The sequence below is a fragment of the Vombatus ursinus genome, unplaced genomic scaffold (genome assembly GCF_900497805.2).
Source record: "Vombatus ursinus unplaced genomic scaffold, bare-nosed wombat genome assembly UNPS02000749.1, whole genome shotgun sequence".
Lineage (NCBI taxonomy): Eukaryota > Metazoa > Chordata > Mammalia > Diprotodontia > Vombatidae > Vombatus > Vombatus ursinus.
In genome coordinates, this window is record NW_020940527.1 from 23561047 (window position 1) to 23583759 (window position 22713).

The 22713-nt window shown below is 40.4% G+C and overlaps 1 protein-coding gene across 1 annotated transcript in view; it reads right to left on the bottom strand.

Annotated features, from left to right (window-relative positions):
* ENTPD7 (ectonucleoside triphosphate diphosphohydrolase 7) overlaps positions 1 to 22713 on the bottom strand; it is a 38040-nt gene that overhangs the window by 10120 nt on the left and 5207 nt on the right. Inside the window, exons 3-9 of the mRNA XM_027860476.1 lie at positions 15010 to 15215; positions 13212 to 13362; positions 5324 to 5427; positions 4146 to 4202; positions 3741 to 3868; positions 2674 to 2837; positions 1612 to 1936 (exon numbers count right to left, since the gene is read on the bottom strand). Of these exons, the coding sequence (XP_027716277.1) occupies positions 1612 to 1936; positions 2674 to 2837; positions 3741 to 3868; positions 4146 to 4202; positions 5324 to 5427; positions 13212 to 13362; positions 15010 to 15215 (1135 nt within the window). The remainder of the gene's footprint in view (positions 1 to 1611; positions 1937 to 2673; positions 2838 to 3740; positions 3869 to 4145; positions 4203 to 5323; positions 5428 to 13211; positions 13363 to 15009; positions 15216 to 22713) is intronic.

The window sequence follows — 22713 nt, forward strand, 5'->3', positions numbered from 1 at the left end:
ACGATTTTCAAGATGTCTTCTTCTTTGAGGTTTACCAATGTTCTGATTTCAATGTTTTTTGATTTTTAATCACACGATCGGTTCCTTAATGCTTTCTTATTCTATTTTGTTATATGCCTTTTCAGAAATGTAACTTTTCCTCTAAGAACTTCCTTTTCCATATCCTCAGAATTTTTGTACAGTGAATAAATGTTTTCATTCTCTCTTCATAGCTACCAATTCAGGTGCTGTGACCCACTCATTATTCAAGGTGTTGTTATGTAGTCTCCATTTAGTACTGTATTTGGTTTGTGTTCCCTGCATTAATTGCTCCTTTTTGTTTCATGGTCTATCAAGGACATTTAATATTTTTGCCTTTTTGCATTTATGACCCCTTGTGCCCCGGCATACGAATGAATGAAGCAGCATTTATGAAGCATTTACTATGGGGCAAGCACTGTGCAAAGTCCAGGAGACACAAACAGAAAGGCAAGCCAGACCCTATTATCAGAAAGTTCATAGAGACAACAAAAGAAGGTTTGGTTAAAGGTAACTGGGCTTCAGGGTAGAGAGCCATGCTCAGGAGTCCTAGGAGAGCACTGGCAGGCCGGAGAGCAATGCCTGGGGGCCTGGAGGGTACAACAACAACAGAGATAGCAAGGCCAAGTCGTCCTCGTCTTACCAAAGGAATCATACTTGATGACTTCCTGCTCATCCAAGAAGTATCAACAGCCATGTCAATAAAAAGGAGAAAGTAGGGAAGAGAAACAGCTGGAGAGGCTCAGCCCACAGCACTTGGGAGGGGGTTAGAGAGAGCAGGTCCCAGAGTGCAGCAGGGGCTCTGGATTTTCTGCCAAGGAGCTGAGGGGAGGGGATTTAATCTCCAGCCAAGGAGGGGATGGGGACATTGGCTTGGCAGGAAGGCTGAGGAAAGGGCTCACCAAGGGTCCTGCTGGGTCTTCCAGCTCTCAGTGAGGTCTGGGGTGACAGGACTTCTTTTTGGTAATGATACTGTAACATGCTAAGAAATACGTACATTCCTTAACATTTTTATGCCAAAGATACCTTAAGGTTTATCAAATCTAATTTTTTAATAGTCTATTCTGCTTTCTTGTTAATCTGGGTTATATTTATCCAACTCTGAAAGAGATAAAATCTCCTATAATTATTGCATTACTAGTCAGATCTTCTTGCATTTTAGTTTTTCCGTTAAGAACCTAGAAACTACACCACTTGATGCATAAAAATTTAATGATAGTTTCCTTATCTGCGAAGCCTGTAAACATAATGTCTCAGCTTATCTCTCCTGACTTGTGAATTTTTATTGTCACTATTTTTAAAATGAAATCAACTTTACATAAAAATAGAGGAGGCTTATTCCTTGTCTTCAAATTTCTTTCATTTATCATGAGACATGTGCACAAACAACTCTAACATAATTTGGAAATGTTAAAAACATAAGAGATGTATAAAGAAAATACAAGTAGAGTAAGGAAGGAAAGACCATATCCAGTGGGAAGATGGAAGGTAGTCTGGGAAGGCTTACTGGAGGTAAATTTCCCCCAGCAGAAACTGGGGGTGCAGGGAGAGGAGGTGGTACACAAAAGATGCAAATAAACTTCCATCATGTACCTGAGCAGCCTTGGCAAAGGTCGGCCCATGGTAGCGACCGCCGATGCGCAATACATCTTCTGTACAGTAAAAGAACTCAGAGAAGCCGTAGAACTCGCTGTTGTTGAAGTCAATGGGGGACTGGTAGATGCCATTCAAAGAGGCCTGGCTGGCGTTGGCCCGGGAGAGCAGCGGCTGCAGCATCTCCCCACACGTGAGCCAGTCTCCTCTTCCCCTGATGTGCAGGACCTGGCTGTTCCTCTCCACCACATCCTCGAGGCCCACAGGCAAGCAAGGATCCAGGAAGGGAGTTTCTGGAGTCAAACCTGTCTGTTGGCCCAGTAACCTGCCACAATGATAGAAGTCATGACGATTCTGGTTCTGTGCTTCTCTGAATGACCCACCCCAAGAAGCACAATGAATTTAACAAACATATCTAGTAATTTTTCTGTGAAGCAGACTGTAGTAATGACAACAACAGCTCACACTCACTGAGATTATCTCATTTCATCCTCACAATCCTATAAGGGAGGGAAGGCTACTATCATTGTCTCCAGTTTGCAGTTAAAGAAACTAAGGTTCTGTGACTCTTCCAAGGTCACACAGAGAAGAAGCAGAAGAGTTCAGCCTCCACCCGAATGGGTCTGCTCAGTGTTCCTTCTACTCCACCAGGCTGCCTGTCTCTCTGTATTCACCGTATTTTTAAGACAAGTGACTAAATGAAGCTCGATTCTTCTTAGATGTTGTTTTGAAATACACAGAATAGTAAGATAATTCATAATACGCACTTCTTAAGAGTTCAAATATCCTCTCTGTAGAAATCCTGATTCAAACAGAGCAATACTGAGGGATGCCTGTTCCATCTACAGACACAGATGGTCACTAAAACAGACGTAGCAAGCCAAATGACAAAGGGTTCATCTACCTTAGGAGGATGCTCTTCTTTCTTCCTAACCGTCAATCAGTTCAACAGGCCTCCATTAAAGGTCTGTTAAGTGCAAGATACTGGCCCAGTACTAGGAGAATTACATCTTTGGGCTGCCCGGAATCTAATTCAGAGTTCAAACCCCAACACAGCATTACCTATTTTTGGTAAAGGTTTCATTCAGCACCACATCTTCATAGCGCTGTCGGGCAAAGTTGCCCCCAAAACCCAGAAAGGTGGTGACATAGACCCTGTAGACATGCTCTGTATGCTGTACATCACAGCCCAGATTAAATTCGGCTAGCAGGACTTTGGCAGCTTCCTGTAATTCAGCGGGAAAAGAGACAGCTAAGTTGAATCACTGATTAATTTCTAGGCAAGGACAACATGGGCCAAAATGCCTGGTTTCGAGAGCTATGAATATACTTTAAACCCTGGCGTCTCTTTCATTCCAACATTATTTTTATTATAGAGACCACCCACCAGAAGGCCTTTATAATAAGCCCTCCTTAAAGCCTCTTTTAGGGGATTCCTTTGTGATCCCAAATCAAGAGCAGAACTAGAGTTGGATTAAGCTCTGTTTTATTGCACCAGAACCAAGTTAAACGATGTGCAGTACACTTTCCATACCACAGCTGCACAAATCGACAAGTCATGTGGCCCTTGAGGGACTCTTCAACCCTCGAGGGACCCTTCAGCCCTCTGTTGCCATCTTATTATCTATCTCTGACTGCCGGGAACAGAGTCATACCCTTGCTTGCAGAACACAGGATAACAACATTTCCCCATCTTATTTTCTAGTATCTTACACGATTCAGTACTATTTGCATTTCTTGTCAATGTGCCCAATGTCTCCCCTTAAAATAAACTCTAATAACTCAAGGGAGGTGAGAGGGCACGATATTATTAATAGCAGCATTAGTGGTTTAAGGTTTACAAAGCACTTTACAAATATTATCCTATTTGGTCTTCACAATACCTTGGGAGTAAGGGGCTACTATTATCTCCATTTTATAGATAAGGAAATTGAGGCAAACAGGTTAAGAGACTTGCCCAGAGTCACACAGCTTGTTAGTTGTCTGAAACAGAATTTGAACCCAGATCTTCCTGACCCTAAGTCTAGCACTTTATCCACCATGCTACCCAGCTACCTCAATCTGAATAAATCACCCAAACAATGGGACACATGGAAACCCGAATTTCCCCTCATGAGGGACATATGTACCTGCTCTGGAGGAAGGAAAGTAGGAGAGGTAGGAACCTCATAAGCAATCTGGAGAGAGGCTCCTCCCATATCTAGTATCCCTACTGTCCTCCTACGTCCGGCCACTGATTCTTGGGGACCCAGGGATTCTGTATTTGAAAGAAAAAAAATCTATTTAAGAAGTTCTTAGAAGAGGAAAAAAAACCAGCTAACATAATAATGTAATCAATGTAAAAATAAAACAAGAATCAGGAAGCAAACCCAGATAGAAGGAAAGAATATACTCTGAGTGGGCCAGACAGATTCCAGGGGAGATTTAATAATTATCAAGAGAGCCTTACTCCCCCAAACCACAGTCATCACTTAAAGCCTCCCAGGACATTTCTCATAAGGCCCACACTAAATGAAACACAATAAAACACTTACCATCTTCATGGTCAAATCTTCCCAAAACAAAATTGATCCCAATCCATGCATAAACACCTGAGTAAGAAACAAAAACCATTCACTTGAGTCTCTCCACCTTACACCCGACATCTGTCACCCTGAAGCCTCCACCAAAACATTCTCTACTGACAACCTACTATAAGCTACCTTTTCTTTCTGGAAAAGACATGTGGCATTTCCCTGTGTATACAATCAGATGTCAGTATCTTACAGATTTCATGAGAAAAGATGAGAAACTTTGACACGATGCCAATGGGTAACTATATGACATAAACCCCAGGAAATCTACTCCTCTTTTATAACAAATAGAAAAACAATTTGATGTAAACATTAGCCTATAAATTTAACCCCAAAGGTAACAGACCCAACGTAGTGACAGTTGACATGGAGACACTAACACTGTGTGCCTGGAGCTATAAGGAACAGGAATCTTTAACCTCAGATTCCTCCTCCAAAAGAAATCATGAAGAGATTTCAGGGGATCTATGAACTTGGACGGGGGAAAAATTACATCTTTATTTTTACTGATCTTAACATTTCCTTTAATTTAAAAGAAAATTATTCTGAGTGGGGGTCCACAAGGTTTCACCAGCCTGCTAAAGGGGCCTATGACAAAAAAAAAAAAAAAAGGCTCAGAACTCCTGGTGAAGGGAAAGATATCAAAAGAAAAAAGGCCAACCATCTCAAAACAAGTTAAGAGAATAGAATCAGACTAAAGCACAGTAAATAAGTACTTTCTGCATTCTGACATTTTCTCCTACTTCGATTCAGTTGTCCACTTTGCCAGTTGATTTGGAAATCAATTGAAGTTTCTGAAGACACATGCTGATTCCAAAATTACCATGAGCTATGAGAAACCCCACTAGGAATAATCATCTTTAAATACTAAGTACCCTCAAGCATATGGGTTTTAAACAGTAGACTAAAACCAGGCAAAATTCCTGCCCTACAGGAACTATATCTGAAATAAAATGTCAACACAGATTCATATAATCATGCATGATAAAACAGAATAAAAAATGTGCACATATAGAAAGATAAAAATTATTTATGAAATGGTCTTGAAGGCAATTCAGATGCTGTGAAATATTTGACTTTTATTAAGACAGTACATCCATTTAAGTGAAAAATCAAGTATATATATCAAGTTCTAGTACCTTCTTGTTTTCCAGAAATTACTTCAGCTTGAGAATGTGAAAAGAGGAAGTCAAACTCCAAGGGCAAATCTTTCACTAGATCAGCCAGTATAGCTAACTGCTTGCTACAGGAAAGACAAGATCCAAAAATTGAACATTAAGTAGCTTTTCTGGTGTCTTAATTACCTAGTCCAGTTATTTCAATTTAACCTTTATGTTCTCACAGTGTTTACTTTCTTTATCTACCTCTTAATTCCTGAAAAAATATACCTCTAAGGTTAAAACAGTCTTCCAACATAGCTTCTTCCAATTTTGGACTAACAGGGGATACAGTAAGGGATTAAGTACAACCACGGCTCTGAATTAGCTGCAGGAAAACAATGGCTCAATTCTCTGACCCATAAAATAATTATACCTGTTACTAACTATCTTCAAAGAAAGCAGCAAAGTCAACACATAGTGATATTAAATTCACTTTCAGTGCCTCATGCAATAAACAAGGCACCATGTCACCAAGTCAGAATCACTGCTTAGTTTCATGAGATTATTTATATCATCTCCTATGTACAATCTAAAAGTCAACTTTTTAGATAAAAACATCAACCAATGAGATCCTTCTCATTTTAATAATATATAGCAGGATCAAAATTCAAAGGTCACTATAACTCTGGTTTCAATGTGTTTTCTTCTAAAATCTTAAGTGATATTATTTCAGATATAGACAACACTAACATTGGCATATAACACAAAAAATAACAGTAAAAGCAGAAGTACTGTCAAAGTTAAATGCTCTAACATGGGGGGAGAAGTTGAAGAAAACCTGTGAACACTGAACATGAGGCCAATACCATCAGAGTCAGAAATTTAGGATGAGAATAGGGGAAAAGAAGGGAGTGGACGGTAAAGAGAACATACAAAGAAGACAGAAGTTAAAACATATATATATATATTTATTTACAAAATGTATTTTGGTAAAAGGCTACTGCTATACATATCTCAATAATCTAAACATTATTCAACAGCTAATACATAATTATAATCAGACTTCATTTCAAAGTTTACAGTATCTTTTTGTTATTTAAGATTTTCGTGAAGATAGAAATAGATTTACAAATATTTATTAGGCTCAAGATGGTGTATCTATCAAAATTTCATTACTTCTTAAATATTTTGTTAACTGTTAAAAAAGAAAAAGAGAGGGAGGAAAATGTGGCCAATAACTAAACAAAGCCAATTTAGGTTTTTCTAGATTTCAAATGACTAGAAATGCATTATTGGCTCAGGATACCATCATTACCCTGAGTTTCAGTTAAGAATAGCACTTAAAACTTAAACTTATATTAGAAGTAACAGGGTACAGTAGAAGCCAGGAGCTTCTAGGGCCAAGCCCTGCCTCCAACACACACTGGCTGTTTAACCTCCTGGTGTTTTGGGCACTAATTCTCTAAGACTGGAACTGGCAGAGGGAATCATCCTCCTACTAATGCAATCATAGGTCCCTGGTCCCTAACAACATCAAATACAATGTGCCATAAATTTCCGTGTTAAATATTATCAACAGAAGAAAGACACCATGAGGGCACAGGGTTAGCTATTCTCCACTGAACTAAACCGCTAGGTGGCGCCATAGTGCAGAGAGCCCCAAGCCTGGAGTCAGGAAGACTCATCATCTTCCTGAGTTCTCATCTGATCCTGGGCAAGTCACTTAACCCTGTTTGCCAAAGTTTCCTCATCTGTAAAATGAGTGAGAGAAGAAAATGGCAAACCCCTCCTGTACCTTTGCCAAAAAAAACCCCAAATGGGGTCATGAAGAATTGGACACAAAGGAAAAACAACTGAATTATGCAGAGAATTTGGGAAACAAAGTCATATAACTATGTTATCTTATGACTGGAAGAGGCCTCAGAGGTCAGTCACAGACTTATGAGCTTCAGGGGAATTCAGATCACCTCGCCCAATGCCTTCATCTTATGTGCCGGACAGCTAAAGTCCCAAGAGGATCAGGTACCCGTGGGAGTACAAAGTCAGTAAGCAGCAGAGCAAGGATTCGAATCCAGGTCTTGTAATTCCCAGTCCAGTGCTCCATGTTCCACACTGTGTACACATCATCTGCCCCTACTGGATAAACTACGTGAGGCTGGTGACCACGTTTTATTTACCTTCATGTGTTATCAAATACCCAACATGGTGACATGGCCTCAGGGCCTCAGGTACTGAATGAACTCCAAATGAATAAATAGATTTCCTCTTAAGGTACTACAAATATGCAAACCTTCTACAGGGAAGCTGCTGACATATTAAAAGGGAAGTTACAAACAGGGCAAGAAAAGGACTATTCCTTTACAAGGCTCTAGTTAACTAACATTTATATTGAGTGTTTCTACTTTAATGCAAAAGAAATCACCATTCAAAATATGATATATAAATTTAACATTATTCTATACAAAATGAATGAGAAATTTAAACATGGAAAAATATATATGAACTTGTGCAGAGCTACATAAACAGAATCCAGAGAAAAAAAATGAAATGATTGCAACTACGTAAGTGAAAATGTCACTAAAACACCAATAACGGTCTCAGTGAACAGATAATGAAAAAACCCTCCCTCTCAGCAGAGGCAGAGGACTAAAAAGGTAGAATGTTGCATACATTGTCAGATGAAGTCATTGTAACTACTTTGTTATATTAAGGGGAGAAGCGATTGTCTCAGAAATCACTGTGACGTAAGAACAAAAGGCATCAGTAAAACTTATTTGTAAGAAATGAAATTCCTTGCTCATAAAAAGGAATGAGACGGAGCAGAGATTTCATGAGGACAGGCTGAAGAGCAGCAAATGACGTGGCCCTCCTCCATGCCTTTACTTTAGTCACCTAAGACATGGCAGTGGCTGTAACATGGGCCAAAGTCTCCAGACTCAGCACAGCCCACCTGGCATGCTCTCTGACCTCACCAGGCTTCTCTATCAACAACCTTCCTTCCCAGCTACACAATCTTGCTTGGGCTGTTCACAGATGGTGTGATAAAGAGCCATAGGTCTCACTCTTGTCAGGATTCTAGATCTCTGCAGGCTACGATGATTTCCTTTTAGGCCTGCTGGAGCCAACACCTGTTACTGCATTATGAATGTCTGAAACATCCCTCATTATGCCTTGCTTACCTCAGCAGCAATTTTAAAATCTCTTAAGCTTTCAAAGACACCCTTCACCATCATCTTCAAGAGATGTCCTCGCCTCCTACTTAACCAAGAAAATGGAGGCCAGTCATGAGCTTCCTTCCCCCAGCTCCACAGCTCAAAAATCCCTCTACGTCTTCACTCACACTCTCTTCCTTTATCTAGTCACAGAGGAAAAGGGGGCCCTTTTGGGCCAAGCCAAACCCTTTCCTTGTGCCCTCAATTCCATCTCCTCCCACCTGCTCTGGAAGTGGTCCCTTCAATCATTCTCTCTCATCTTCAACTCCCCATCAGATTGGTGCCTTCCTCATTTGCCCACAAATATGCTCTGATCTACATCTTAAAAAACAAAAACAAAACAAAACAAAAAAAACAACATCTTGCTTTGACCCTGCTGCCCATATTCCCTTTACTGCTAATCTCTTAGAAAGGATCATCTCCACTTAAAGTTTCCACTTTGAGACCACCAAGTTACTTGTGATTCCCTTGAAATCTGGCTTTGAACCTTAACACTATTGAAACAGCTTTCTCCAGGGCCATCAATGATCTCATAATGACTAACTCTGATGAGTTTCATTCTAGTTGTCCCTCAGGAGATTCTCCCTTGGTTTCTATGATCACCAACTAGCTAATTCTCTAACACACACTCTTCCCTTCCTTCCCCTCCACCCTGGGGTTTTCCTACCTGTTCGATTGCTCATTCCCCACGAAGGAATTACAAAGCAATGGAAAAAGTGCTGCATTTAGAGTCAGAAGTACTGGGTTTAGACCCTAATTCTGCCATTTACTAAATAAGGGACCACAGGCAAATCACTAAAAGCTCTCAGACTTCATTTCTTTACCTGTCAGATGAGGATTAGCTGCTCTCTACAGCCCTTTCCAGCAATAGATATGTGACCACCTATCCATAGCCAGATCACCATTCATGCCTTTGGGGGATAAGGTCAGATGTGGCCAGAGGTAGGATCAACAAGAATGGATACTGAATGGATACCAAAAGGAATAGGAGTCCCAGAGAGGTTAAGCAGGATAGAACTAAGATCTCAACCTCCATCCTCTCCTCCACATTCAGTGGTCTTTGTACCCATTTTCTGACACTCCAGTTAAAAGGAGCGGCTGTGCATCCTTTCTACATTTGGTTAGGTGTGGTTATTTAATTTAAAAAGTGTCAGGGAATAGTCAGGAATGACTTTATGACTTACTCAGGTGAACAACAGAATTTACAATTAATACTGACCCCACATTTTCACACTGGGTGCAATTCATTTCAACAGTCAAGCTGATAAAGCTAGAATAGATCTACCAAATCATGCAGATAGATTATGCATCTTAGAATGTCAGGTTCTTAATTAGCAGCAAACCCCTGAACTCTGACAAAAATTAGTAATGATAATAATAGGTAACATTTAAATGGTCCTTTAAAGGTTCACAAATTATTTAAGTCTCATTTGCCCTTCCCATAAAAAGGTCAAATAGATCTTTAACTCTCTTCTCCTTCATCCTGTCATAACCAATCAAGAGCTTTAAAGTCCTTTTGATTTGCTCTCAGGTGATACTAATCTCTCCCAGATCTACTCATTCTGCCATCACCCTTGTATATCACCTTGCTTGCCTCTCAACTAGCTACTGAAGAGAGGGCCAACTGGTATCCAGTCCACAGACAGTCTCTCCCCTTTTCAAATTCATCTTTTACAGCAGTAGAGTCAAATACAAATAGAAATAGATCCCTGTGGGGGCATGATGATTTAAAAAGCCACAAATTTACATTATGTTGTATTATATTTTTACTTATTTTGTTAAACATTTCCCAATAACATTTGAGTCAAGTTCCAGCAGATGAAAAACTTGGGAGTTTAGAAGGTCCCTGTTGCCAGTCAGTTTGATACCTCTGCTTTACCAAGCTGATAAAACTATCTTTCTAACATTCTAATATCACTTCCCTGACTCTCTACTGTCACTGAATGTACAATAAAATATAAATTCCTCAGTCTGGCATTTAGTATTTCTCCTCCACAACAATACAACCTACCCTTCCAGCCTTATTTCTCACCACTGTCCTATAATAATAACTAACATTTATACACCACTTACTATGTACCAGGAGCTGTGCTAAGCACTTTACAAGAATTATCTCATTCTGTCCTCACAACAATCCTGGGAAGTAAGTGCTATTATTACCCCCATTTTACAGGTAAGGAAACTGAGACAGACAAATGTTAAGTGACTTGGGAAGAGGTCAAACAGCTCCTAAGTGTCGAAAGCCAGATTTGAACTTGGCTCTTCCTGACTCCAGACCCAGCACTCTATCCACTGTACCACTGAGTTGCCAAAGGACAAGACTAGCTTTTCTGTGATCTCATCCTAAACATTCACTTGGGTCACCCCCCACATCCTCATTCCCTCCCCATCTCCATCAACTGAAATTCTTTTCTTCCTTCAAGGCCCCCCTCAAGTGTCATCTCCTCCAGGGACAGCCTTTCCAGACTCTCTAAGCCCCCCCCCCCCCCACCAGCCCCACAGCTGAAAGTGATCTGACATTTTTCTAGAGCATTTTGGACTTCTCCTTTACCCAACAGAATCATGCGTGAATGTTGTCCGATGGCAAGGGCTGTCATTTTTTTTTTCTCATTTTTTAGCTGCAGCAGCCAGCACAGCTCCTTGCAGTTGGGAAGGGCTTAAGATACATTTGTTGCACTGCATTGATTGGTTTTGCTTATGTTTTGCTTTGGCAAAAAGAAGGATTTAATAAGGGGGAATATCAAGAATGTAAAAATAAAAGGCATTAATAAACCTTTTTAAAAAGAAAGATGTTTTAAAAGAAGGAGAGAGAATAACTGGAGGTTACCTTAAAAAAATAGAAAATAAAACAAAAAACACCTGGTAATTTATTTGTATTTAGCAAACACAGGAGGCCCTGGCATTTGTAGGAAAAAAGTTCTTGAGGTTTCTTTAATGGATCAAAAATGGAGAGGAAAATGAGAGAGACTGGGAATAGCTATGGCTCTGATCAGCTGAGCTGGAAAAGATTAGACTAGCTCAGATGTCAAGAAGACTGGGTCCAACCATGGTGAACTGAGGTTTGCTCTTTAAATGACCATAAAAGACCATAGAATCCTGACTTGAATGAGTCAAGGCAGTCTCAAAGTTAGTCAGCAGGGGGAGCAATATTCTAGTATCAAATAAGTCACCTTCACAGTTCTAAATAAAATGGGAAAGTTCCTCGCCCTACCCAAAGACCCCAAATGGCCTGCCCCCTCACTGCTCTTCTCTATACTCTTATCTTTTAGGTCCAAACAGTTACAGGCCATCCCTTCCCTAAGTGCTCCAAGCTCCAAAATAAGCCCAACCTAAATTCCCAATCACTGACCACTCCTGTTCTGTCTCCTTTAACTGCAGGTGCCTGAGGGTTTGACTGCTTTAACTGAGGGTTCTGTCCTGGGTCCTCTTCTCTTCTCTCTCCATACTACCTCACTTAGAGATCTCATCAGCTCCCAGATGTTACCATATCTATGCTGATGTTTCTCAAATCTGCCTTTCCTGTCCCAATCTTGCTGCTGACTTCCAATCTCACATCTCCAACTTCCTTTAGATATCCTGAACTGGATGTCCAATAGACATCTTAAACTCAACATGTTCAAAACAAAACTAATTACCTTTCCCCCTCAAGTCTTCCCACCTCCTCACTTCCCCATTTCTGCAGAGGGCAACACCATTCTCCCAGTCCCTCAGGTTCCCAATCTAGGAGTCCGTCCTGGCTTCCTCATTCCCTCTCATCCCCACATCCAAGCTGTTGCCAAGGCCTGCTGATTTCATCTTTGCAACAGCTCTTGAATTCACCCTGGTGCAGGCCCTCATCACCTCATGCTTGATTATTGCAATAGCCTTCTGCTGGGTCTGCCTGCCTCCCATCTCTTCCCACTCTAGTCCATCCTTATTCAGCCACTGAAATGATTTTCCTAAAAAGCAAGTCCAGTCACATCACCCTAGCTACTCCATGGACTCCTGTGACTCCCCATCACTTCCAGGATCAGATACAAAGTGCTCTGCATGACATTCAAAGCCCTTCATAACCTAGCCCCCTCCTACCTTTCCTGTCTTCTCACACCTTACTCCTTAACATGTACTCTTTGACCCGGTGACACTGGCCTTCCTGCTAATCCATGAAGAAGACACTCCACTCTCCTGGCTCCCAGAGTTTTCTCTAGCTGTCCCCTATCCCTGGAATGTCCTCTCTCATTTCTGCCTGCTATCTTCTGGCTTCCTTTAACTAACTAAATGTAACTGAATCCCATCTCTTACAGGAGGTTTTTAACCAACTCTTCATAATTCTAGTGCCTTCCCTCTGCTGATTATTTCCTACTTATCTTGGATATAGTTTGCTTCGTATATATTTATTTGCATGTTGTCTTCCCCATTAGATTGTGAGCTCCTAGAGGGCAGGACTGTCTTTTGTCCCTTTTTGTATCCCATGTCCTTAGCACAGTGCCTCATGAGTAGTAGGCACTTATCACATTTTATTATCTGACATACTAAGGTATGAATGATCAATTAGGCTTCCCAGAGAGTATTTGCATCACAAAAGGAGAGCAGAGAATCCAAAGGAATCTCCAATTAGTGAGATAAGAGAGGTTAAGCTACTCCAGACAATCAAGATCGATTTCCTCCTCCACACCAAGGCTAAAGGACTCAAATACACAGCATCTACATTTTATTTAAATTTGCTCTACTCTCACCTGTCCGGAAGAAGTCTCATGCCCGCTGTGCATAGGATATAGAGAGGTGTCTCCTTGTGTTTCTTCACAGGCACATGAGCAGCAGCAAAACTCAGCAGAGGGCGAAGGTAATCACTGGCATGTTCTGGAGTTTCTGCCATTGCAGAAATCCCTAAACAAAAATGAAAACTAATTTGTAAAGTTTCAACACAGTTTAAAAAAACACCACCACCACCTCAGTCCCAAGGGATTCAATTGCCAGGATCCTTCAAACTTCTGTGTCTACAAAGGGTATCACCAACCCCCATCTACTCTACTTTTAGCCTTGGGATCATCTTCCACTCTCTCCCCTCTCCAATCATCTGCAAGTCTCGTCAATTCTTCCTTTGGAGCACCTCTGCTATCTCTTTCTCTCCACTTCTTTTCACCCTGATTTTTAGGTCCTCATCGCTTTTCACCTAGACTAGTATCATCGGCCTCCTAACTGGTCTCTCTGCTTCCAACCTCTCCTCCACCCATGCTGATGGCCACACAGCTGCCAACATATCTCCCACGCAGACATCTGAAGCATTCAGTGGCTCCCTGTGGCCTTTGGAATAAAATGCAAACTCCTCATCCCAGAGTTTAAGGCTCTCACAAATAGCTCCTATCATGTGTAAAATAGATAATTTAGATTATTTTAAATTAAATATTTCTTGTATAAATAAAACCAATGTATCCAAGACTAGAAAAGTAGAAAAATGGGAAAAAAAAACTTTCATAGACAATCTCTCAGAGAGATATGGTTGTGATGGAATACTGCTGGGATATAAGAAATGATGAGTTGGTTGATTTAGAAAAACTTGGAAAGACTTGGACTTATGAAGGAAGATGCTATCCATCCTCCACAGAAAGATCTGACAAATAAAAATATCATACTATGCATGTGAGTATATGTACATATATGTTTATAGATATGTAGGTATATGTGTATATATTCGAGTTTAATTGCAGCCTTCTTGGGGGGGAAAGGGCCAAGGAGAGAAAAATAAAATAAACTAAAACATACACAGAAGAGAACAAAAGAAAATCTAGAAGGAAGCAGAGAAAAAATGGATTGTTTTGAAGACAATGTGTAGGATTTATTACATAGGTTTTTGTGAAATGGAAATTTATTGTTTTGTATTGAATCCTCTCATGTTCTGCTGTGTACATGGAAATGTTTTTTTTTCTTTTCTTGTTTTGTATTTAAGTTTAAAATGAACAAATTTTTTAAATGGCTCCTACCTACCCTCCTAGTTGCCATCCCACAATGACTCCTTTTATACACTCTGTATCAGCCAAGCTAAAACACTAGTTGTTCTCCAAACAACTTTATATGTCTCACTGTGCATCTGCACAAACCAAGCATGTGCCTGGAATATTCTCCCTCATTTTCTCAAAATCATCATCATCATCATCATCATCATCCTTCGAAGATCAGCTCAGGTACCACCACCTCATCCTTGAAGCCTCTCAGTGATTAATATTCTGACTCTCTTCAGATTACCTTGTATTTACCTCTCTTGATACACTCCCTAGTGGAATGTAAGCTCCTCGAGGGCAGCGATATGTATCACTAAGATATGTAGTGCTCTGTAAACAGTAGGTGCTTAATAAAAGTTTGCTGAATTGATTTCAAATATGAATTTATGAGGACCCAGAACAAGAGACCCACTTCCCACCTCCCCCATAAAGCAGCTATGAGGAGAAAAGATGGGTTCTTTCCTTCTTTTCCCCTACCTAGTCCTACTTAATGTAGATACTTAACACCATAACAAGAAAACAGCCCAATTAGTACCTGGTTTTATTTTTTTAACCACTGGCTGGCTATTTCGATCTCTCATCTGTTTGATATCCAGCAAATCATGTGGGTTCCCATTATGACGTGGCCAGAAATAAACAAAAATCCTGGAGCCACTGCTGCCACAGTCTACCACAAGGCCATAATTCAGAGTTAGGTCTTCAGTATCTGTGGCCTCCAGTTCTCCTACTCGAGCTAAATACCTGAGAAAAGGGAAAGATGGAGCTAGAGTTAAGCAAGTCATGGAAAGCAGGAGCCCAATCCCCCACATTTAGAAAGCACAGCAAGCTAGGGGTTCCTGGAATGGATTTCCATACTGATGATTGTACTGGCAGACATGAACACAGTCAGAACGCTTTACCAAGTCTGCTCCTCCAGAAGCATTTAACCAAGGCAATTCCCACTGCCTTTAAGAGTATTATTGTTCACTAACCTGTATGAATTGATAGAAAGTGAAGTGAGAAGAACTCCTTTAGACAATGACTGCATTATAAAGAAAAACAACTTTGAAAGACTTGATTTCATGGATCAGTGCAATGACAAACCATGATTCCAAAGGACCAAAAATGAAGCATGTTACCTCCTGACAAAGAGGTAAAAGATTTAAAATGCTGAATGAGACCTATCTTTTTGGACATGGCCAATGGGAGAATTTGTTCTGCTTGACTACGTATATTTGTTTGAGTGTTCTATTTTTCTTTTTTTTTTTTTAATTCAATGAGGGAAAGATGGAAGAGAAAATAAATACTTGTTAATTTAAAAAATGCAATCAACTTTTTTAAAAGAAGAACTGCTCATTTGCACCATATTTTTGTGAAGCACCAAAGCTGACTGTTGCAGCAATCCTTTTCATCCCACACAGAGTACACAGCAGCCCCTAGTTAACATCATGGTTATATTGGGATTATCTGACACTCTCAGGGGAAATGTTTCCAGAGATGTGGGTGAGGTATATCCTGAGAAATATGAGCTAGAGCTAGAAGGTGACATTCATGTGATCTGGCAGAATTAAGAAAACAAAGCTTTCCTCTGAAAACACCATTCTGAACAATGAGGTGAGGCTGAGAGTTCAAGCAATGCCAAAAAACCTATGATACAGCATCTGTAAACTATAATATCCTCACTCTGAGGTAATACCATCACCGAAGGTGTTGCTTCAGTTAATATTTCAGTTTTCTCAGAACCTGAGTCAAAAAATTATAACTATTGCTAATTCTTATCCAAAGCTTTCATTATCACAATCCGAGAGCTCTCACCAAGTAGCTCATATGTTGACAGACGTGGCTCAGTTGAAAGATAAAGAGTTTTTCACATTAATGTTACCTGCCTCCTCTCTACTAAATGTAGATGGATGGTTATCTGGAAAAGCCTAGCATTTCTAATGAAGTCAGGTCTAAAAGACAAGTAATGTATTAATCCTTTTGCAAACCTCTGAGTAGATATCAAAAGTGACAACAAAGTAGAATTAGGATGATTTCCTTAACTGCTCATTGTTACTAAGCTATGAGCTAGTATTATGGGTAATATGTAAGGTGAAATTATTGTTCCAACTCTACCACGGCCTTTTTTTTCTGGCTTTAAACAAGTTGCTAGGTATCATGGCACAATGGGTAAAACATCTGCCTTTTTCCTACTTGATAGTGGTGTTTTCCATAAAGCCCTGGGAAGAAATATTATATAAGTAAACAAAATGAAGCCTACATAGACTTTATATCAAAAGACTCACATCCCAGAATCATTTACCATCATCTTCAATGAATGTTGAAATACCAATCATTATAGTATTGAAGCACTTTACTCCTACATATCCATCATCTTCCTAACTTCCCTATTTCTGTTGAGGCCAACACTATCTTTCTAGTCACCCAAGTTTGCAACCTCAGAATCATACTTGCATCCTCTTTTTTTCCTTTTTTGTGTGACCTTAATCATTAATGAATATGAACATTTCAATATATAAAGAACAAGATGAGGATAGTGTAAGAAATTGTGACCTCCTGTTACTGTAGCACAGAAATGGAAGCAACATAAGTACCAATCAATGGGGTAATGACTTGCTGTGGGCCAGGATACTAATGGAACTGGGGAGGCAACCCCAACACTCCCACAATACCAGCTGGTGCTACTGGAAGCAAAGGGCACAGGTGGAGTTAACTTTGATCCCAGGCAGCTCGTTCTGGGATACTGCAGCGGGCCCTGTGAGCCAGAAGAGGACAAAGGCACTTCTAAGGGCTTTGGCAGATAGCTCCTGAGAACCGGGGGGGGGGGGGCGGCCTTGGCCTCCCAGATGATGCCTTTTATTGGCTTTTAACTTCCTAAATTGCATCTATCCAGGGATGGTGGGATATGTTTCTAGTAAAAAGACTGTTTACTTGAACCCCTGGGCTCTGAGTGATTCATTGCACCAGATAAGGAATGCCTGAACAAACTGTGGTACAAGAATATGATGAAATATTGGCAAAAACGATCAAATGCCAGACATCTGTGACTCTTCCCATGCCCTCACATCTCACATCCAATCAGCCACCAAAGGCTTGTCAATTCTGCCTCTATGGTATCTCTTTGTGGCAGTTCCATTGTACAATACAAACCTATTTGCTTTTAAAGACCTTCACAAATTGGCCTACCTACCTTTCCAAATATATTACACATTACTTCCCTTGACACATTCTATGCTCCAGCCAACCTGGCTCACTTGCTGTCTTTACACAAAACTCCACAGTCCATCTCCACCTCCGGGCCTCTCTCTGCAGAGTTCCTGTTTGTGGAATGCATTCAATCCTCCCCTCCACTCCCAGATTCCCTAGCTCCCTTCAGAACTCGGTTCAAGGGCTACATCAGGCTTCTGATATCCCCCTTCCTAATCCCTGAATCCCTGAAATTACTTTTATTGACCTTGTATATGCTTTGAATTTACTTTTATTTACATATGTTGTTCCCCCAATAGAAAATCAAGATCCTCGACAGCACTCATTTTCTGTCTTTGTATGCCCAGCAACTCTCATGTTAACTGACACACAGAAGGCGCTTAATAAATGTGTGATGATTAGTATATCTACAAGCAGCAAATTCTACATGGATTGGCTCTAGATCATATGATCCTATGATGGCAAATGCTGTAACCCTCAAACGTACTCTCCTTACTGCCTTGCTTTTCAGCTTCTTGTTGTGGGTTTTCTTCCCCGTTAGATTACAAGCTCCTTGAGGGCAAGGGCTGTCTTTTCCCTCTTTTTGGATCCTCATGGCTTAGCACAGTGCCTGGCACACAGTAAGCACTTAACATGTGTCACACAGTAAGCACTTAATACGTGTTTAGTGACTGACTGACCTAGACTTCAGAATAATCTAGCCTGTGCCTCTTGTTTTGTTTCAGATAACTCAAGTCTTGGACAGCAGAGTTCATCATCACAGGAAAGCAGACTTTTTTCCCCAAATTACTGTTAACTAAAAACAAAATATTTATTATATGTGTGTGTATATATACACACACGTATACATACATATATATACATACATATAAAATCCTGTATATATATAAAATCCTGGGGGCAGCTAGGTGGTGCAGTGGATAGAGCACTGGCCCTGAAGTCAGGAGAACCTGAGTTCAAATCCGGCCTCAGACCAAACACTTGACACTTACTAGCTGTGTGACCCTGGGCGAGTCACTTAACCCCAACTGCTTAAAAAAAAAAAATCCTAAAATCAAAATGGCCAAGCAGAAACAAAAATGAAAGATCTTTCCTATTCTACTACAAAAAACACAATTTTCTAAGAAGACTTACATGCATGTTCTAAGTAAATTAGAATACGTTAAAGAAAAAAGAGGAAAAAAAGACAGAAGAAATTATTTTATAGTATCCACTAATCTGAAAAAGTGTTCATGGGAATGAGGCAGGTGACAAAAATCTGTTGTCACTGAAAAATCCTATGTTCTTTCTGGCCCTCAGGATCCCATTTCAACAGAGATTTTCCAATCCTTGAGCTCAAGGCCCACTAATAGGCTCCAGAGAGCTCACAGCTGGGACAAAGTCTGAGGACTTTGGGGCCAAGTTACAGAAGTTTTGCACTCACTTCATTGCCATTAAGGAACCACCCAATAAAAAGAAAAGGAGAGTTTCTGTCCCCAGTGCCAAAGTGGTCAGTCCCTATCAAAGCTCCCATTTTAAGTCTTCCACCACTCAACAGTGATCCTCAGGAGTCATTACTTTCCCAGATCTCTCTGAATTCTTCCAGACATTCCGCTGAATTCAGGAGCCCATCCTAGCTGCCCCAACATGAAAAACATAGAAGATTACAAAACCAACTAAGCACATTAGATACAGTTGTCAATGTACTTTAGAAAACAAGTTCACCAACCCCAGACTAAGAACCCTTGCTCTACACCCTTCATCTCTCCCCCTCTTCAATCTACCCTATTTATATATACCAATAAAACCATTTCTTTAAACATCAGATCCCATTACTCCTTCAAGCAACCTTCTCTTAGAACCAAAGGATTTAGAACTGGAAAAAACCTTAGGGGTCATTTATTCCAAATTTTTTCTTTCATATGAGAATACTGAAGTTCTATGTAAAGTTGCCCAAGCTCCACACACATCTTAAAACACTTCGCTGGGGGGGGGGGGGGGGGGGCTGGGGGGATAAGGCCCCCGCCCTGAAGTCAGAAGGACCTGAATTCAAATCTGGCCTCAGACACATAACATTCACTAGCTGTGTGACCCTGGGCAAGTCACTTAACCCCACTGCCTAGCCAAAACAAAACGAAACAAAAAACTCCACTGGGATTTGAAAGCTGGTCTTTCAACTTTTTTCACTCCACAATACCTGCCTTCTTTTGCTGGTTTACAGTTCAAAATGCTACCTGGGGTCTTTTTCAGCACTTACCTGCCTCCAACATTAGCTTATAACAAACTCCAGGAGGGCCGTCCACCCCTTAAATGCACTAACTTTAGTATTCTCCCAATTCTTACTTAAGTAGGGTATTCTGTTCACAATAGGTACCCCACAGATAGATGTTCCTGCCTGAGGGATCTGACCATGAGGCCCACTGAAAAGGGTCCTGGTCTGGTGATGGCATTTTTAAGGCTACTCAAAGTCTCTTTGCCTCATTCAAGGAAAGTTTCCTTAACTTGCCTTATTAGCTTCGGGTTATCTTTGATAGATCCTATCTAAACAAGCAACTGAATGTTCTCATTTGATGCCAACCAGTTTTTGATGCCAACCAGTTTTTGATGCTTACCAGTTTTTCCCTATTCTAACTGTACTTTAGCCAAAATTCTGAACTATAGCTGAAATGCAAGGAAATAAAACAGAAACTTTCACTGACACTCTACAGATTGACCTCCACTCTTGCTTTATACCCATCATCAGACCAAACTGTCAAAGTTCTGACTTCCTTCATTATATGCAAACAAGCAGTCATAGAATACAAAAAAAAAAAATCACCATTGTAACAATAGCATGTTTGATCCCCGAATCTCTACACTGTAGCTGGGATTCTTTATACTTAACTAACTGGAAGCCCCACTCTGCCTACTCCTTTTTTGTGTGGCTTCCTGAGCACAGAACAGACTTTATCACTCATGGTTTTGTGATGCAGGCCTCAGTACTAATTATTAGCACTAAATATTTTTGCTGATACTGCATTAAGCCAATTTCCAAAGTGAAATGATATCCTAGAAGGAAAAATGTACCAAAGCTTTAGGATTCTTCAAGTCCCCAAAGAGAAACAGTCTTGGACTTTCCTTAAAAGACATTGATCGCTGCTGTTTGAAAAGCAAAATTTTTCTCTATTCAGCTGAGTCAGTGAAAAGTTGCCCACTCATTCATCAGCATACGCAGAATTGGAAGACCATGGCTTTTTAGTGCCATTATCCTGAAAACATAACAGGATTAAACTAGGCCATTATCCAGTATACAAAATCAACTCCAATTATACCCCCCTTTGGGGGCTCAAAAAGAAGTCAATGATAGTAGAAAACACAATTAAAGGGGCAACTTGTCAACATGTGGCAAGCAGCTCCTTCCTGTTCGCTCTGTGGGGAGTCTGAACTGTCACTCTTAGTAGAGCTCAGCTTCTCCTTATCCAGAGCTAATCACACTGTAGCTCAAAGTATGGTGCACATTTACTGCCTAACCCTGGCAAGGCAGTCACTTAATCTCCCTCAGTTTCTTCTTCTGTCTAATGGAGAAAACAATCAAATAAAAGCTGGCATTTATTTTGTGCTTTAAAGCTCGAAAAGCATTTGCAAAGATTGCCCCATCGGCATCTCCTAACAACCCTATGAGGCAGATTTTATCACTCCCAATTTAGAGATGAGGAAACGGGAGCTCAGGGACTTGCCCATGATTACAAAGTTAGGAAGTGTCAGAAACAGGATTTGAACCTATGATTTTCTGAATCCATTATGGCAAATTGACTCTCTTACAGAACCATCTAGCTCACAGAGCTTCAGTAGAGATCAAATGAAATAACTTACATAGAGTGCTTTATACATGTAAATAAATAAAAATAAAGCTGCAGTAAAATGGAAAGAAGTCAAGACTTGGGAGTCAGAACACCTGGCTTCAAGTCCAGGTGATCCCACCTGGTCATGTGACCACGGGCCAATCACTTTCTCTCACACAAGGGGCCTGCACTAGAAGATCTCTAGGGTCTCTTTTAACTCTCATCTTCAGTGGTTCTGTATGACTTAGAACTTTAATATGTACCCAGAAAAGCACCTCTGAAGATTAGAGGTTACCTCCAATAAAATTTAGTTTATCATCTGAGAAAACAGTCTATATTGCCAATAGGAGAAATTCAGTTAGCTACTAGGGGATAGGGGGTAGATTCTTTTTCTGTCAACCAGAAATTCCCTATAGCTGGGTTTTCAACTCAATTCAATAAAAGTTTACTAATAATAGCTCATTAACATGCTAAATATTAATATACTAAGCACCTAATAAGTATAAAGCATTAAAAGAATTCTAAAGTTAAGTTTGAGGGCAATCCAAAGATATAAGACACTAGTCCCTGTCCTCAAGGACCTCACACTGCAGTAGGGAGATAAATGACTGATACACAAATAACTACAGTACAAAATAGAATATATTAAGTTCATAACAGAATAAACAAAGGCTATGAGAGATTCAGGTCTTTTCTAACTAGGGGAATCAAAGAAGGCTTCATGAAAGAGGATTGATAGGATTTTGAGAGGTGGAGATAGAGGGCAAGAGAAAAGGGAGAGCACTTCAAAAGTGGGGAACAAAAGGAAGTATGAAAAGACAGGGCATGTTCATGGCACAATGAATGGTCTAATTTGGTTTCGAATAAGGAATGATAAGCTGGAAGGCACAAAGGTAAGCTACTGTTCTGGAAAGCTAACTTGGATACCAAGTTAAGGAATTAAGACTTTACTGACTAGGGAAGATGGAAGCCACTGAAGCAGTCTCACTGGAGTATATCTTTGTCAGACAACATCTAGGCAAAACTGGATCAGGGAAAGAAAATGGAGGTGGGGACACTGCTTTAGAGACTGTTGCAACAGTCTAGGGGAGATAATTAAGACTTAGATTAGAGTGCTACCAGCAGGAATGTAAAAGGAGAGGGTGGCTATGAGACACCAAAGAAGTAGAATCAAAAGAACCTCTCAACTCAATGGATGTAAAAGGTGAGGGAGAAGGCATCAAAGAGCACCGGCAAGTTATAAGCACAAGTGA